The following is a 1,781-nucleotide window of genomic DNA, read 5'->3' as shown; positions in this document are numbered from 1 at the left end:
AGAATCTGGGCTACTGGGCTGAGAAAGTCACTATTAGCAGCAGCATCAAGCTAGCTATTAGCTACACTGCAGGATATGTGATATATCACCAGGTTTAACTAATGGGTGCAACAATATTTATTAAACTAACCGATACCTATCACAGTAGGTCTCCCTGGCTCGTTGTCCTCCTGCTCTGTGATTCTGTTGATAGCTCATCTGTGTCGGGCAAGACGTTTCACAATAATTAATCAATTATAGCGATCACGTGTTCACGTGAGCAGGAGAGGGACAGGGGCAGTTGCGCCTGTGCAAACAATCTCATTTGTGTTTTGCATTTGCTCAAATAGTTTTGCTGGTATCACTATAATTTATTTCTAATTTTAAATGTATATGTTTTTAATTTATTTATTCGGATAATGCCTAAAATAAAATAATACATTTATATTGGAAGGGCCCCCCCCCCGCACGTGCCTGCAAGGAGGAACATGATGTAGAAAAAACATGCATTCATGAATTGGAAAAAAAATTTTTATTTGGTTCCAGTTCACATATCGGATTGACTGGTTACTCAAACTGACATCCAAAGATGAAACAGTACAGAGCTACAGTACAAAATCTTTCTCATGACATCATTTCATGCCTTTGGAGGAAGCAGAGCTCCAGATGTCTTCTCCTTCCCTCTGCACCAGCAAGGTGCCATCATCAGTCAGGTGAAGACGGCACATGTTGCTCTCATCCTTGCTGGAGTTTGTGTGCCAACAGGGTTTGTCAGCCTTGTTGTACATGACCAGGTTGCAGTCTGCCTGCATGCAGAGGCGGTGAACGCCTGATCCTGCGGTGTCTGAGGACCACATGGGCTTCCAGCCGTAGACCACGAAGTTACCGTCCTCCTGCAGACACAGAGACACTTCACCGTTATCCAAGTGTGCACTGCTACACATAAGCTCACCAAAATCAGAAAAAAACAGACTGTCCAGATCTTCTGATCTTCTGAGTTACTCACCTGAAAGATAGCCTTCCACTCCCGGTTGTTGGACATGATGTAGTCTCCCTTGCGGAGCTCATCATTTTTGGACAAGTAGTTCCTGCTCATGATTCTGAAAGAAAAGAAGAAACACTGTGATATTCTATCCATCTAAAATGCAGAATCTAAAATGCTTTGCAAAACATGTTTTGGCCTTGGTGTGCCATTTCATTTGTGCTCCCCCAGTGATTCTTATACTGAACAGAAGAACTTTTGTTTTTATGTTGGAGGCAAATATTTCCTCACCATATAGCATCACAATTTACTGATTATCAACTTTAATTTATATCCATTATGAGCCTGAATCAACAATTATAAAGCTCAGTCCTACAAACCAGATTATAACATTATATTGACAGTGCATTTTAGAAGTACAGCTACACAGTAATACATGAATCTATCATTCAGTATGGAAGTGTACAATACTTACAGGCTTGAAAGTCCTACAGCAGACAGAGTGCAGCAGAGGTGGATGAAGTGAAATGCAGTGTAGTCCCCCTTCTTTATATTATCTGGGTCGGGGGTGGAGAGAGGGAGAGGGAGAGAGAGAGAGAGAGAGGAGCGCCAAGCCCCTTTCTTAAGACAACTGGTCGTCCTCGTCTCGCTGGTTTTCACTCCTACATACCAGTTGTCAGCTTCAGCTCATCCTGAAGTCTGGTTTGTTTCCACCTGTCCTCAGGACATCACCTGAATCCCCCGCAGCATCACACCATCACCTCTTCATCGATTGGGTTATGACATGTGAACCTTCATGATCCTTGGAGGACGACATGGT

At 43.0% G+C, this 1,781-nt stretch overlaps 1 protein-coding gene across 1 annotated transcript; it reads right to left on the bottom strand.

Annotated features, from left to right (window-relative positions):
* Positions 1-492: 492 nt before the first annotated feature.
* On the bottom strand, positions 493-1,497 carry LOC139649441 (B-type lectin plumieribetin-like). The gene is made up of 3 exons (XM_071525852.1): positions 1,437-1,497; positions 986-1,079; positions 493-872 (listed from the first exon to the last, which is right to left on the bottom strand). Exons 2-3 carry the CDS (start codon positions 1,073-1,075, stop codon positions 612-614), a joined length of 351 nt encoding a protein of 116 aa, XP_071381953.1. The 5' UTR covers positions 1,076-1,079; positions 1,437-1,497; the 3' UTR covers positions 493-611.
* Between the last annotated feature and the right edge of the window lie 284 nt (positions 1,498-1,781).

Source organism: Centroberyx affinis, unplaced genomic scaffold (assembly GCF_046629955.1).
Source record: "Centroberyx affinis isolate AG114_WGS23_722 - 3 ecotype Tasmania unplaced genomic scaffold, CSIRO-AGI_Caff_v1 ptg001340l_1, whole genome shotgun sequence".
Lineage (NCBI taxonomy): Eukaryota > Metazoa > Chordata > Actinopteri > Beryciformes > Berycidae > Centroberyx > Centroberyx affinis.
The sequence above is the reverse complement of the archived record's forward strand: the minus strand, read 5'-3'. Positions and strand labels throughout refer to the sequence as shown.

Excerpts from the sequence above, each read along its gene's own strand:
- LOC139649441 (XM_071525852.1), bottom strand. The coding sequence starts at position 1,075 with ATGAGCAGGAACTACTTGTCCAAAAATGATGAGCTCCGCAAGGGAGAC. Across the intron at positions 873-985 it reads AGTGGAAGGCTATCTTTCAG|GAGGACGGTAACTTCGTGGT; the intron begins GTGAGTAACTCA and ends CTGTGTCTGCAG.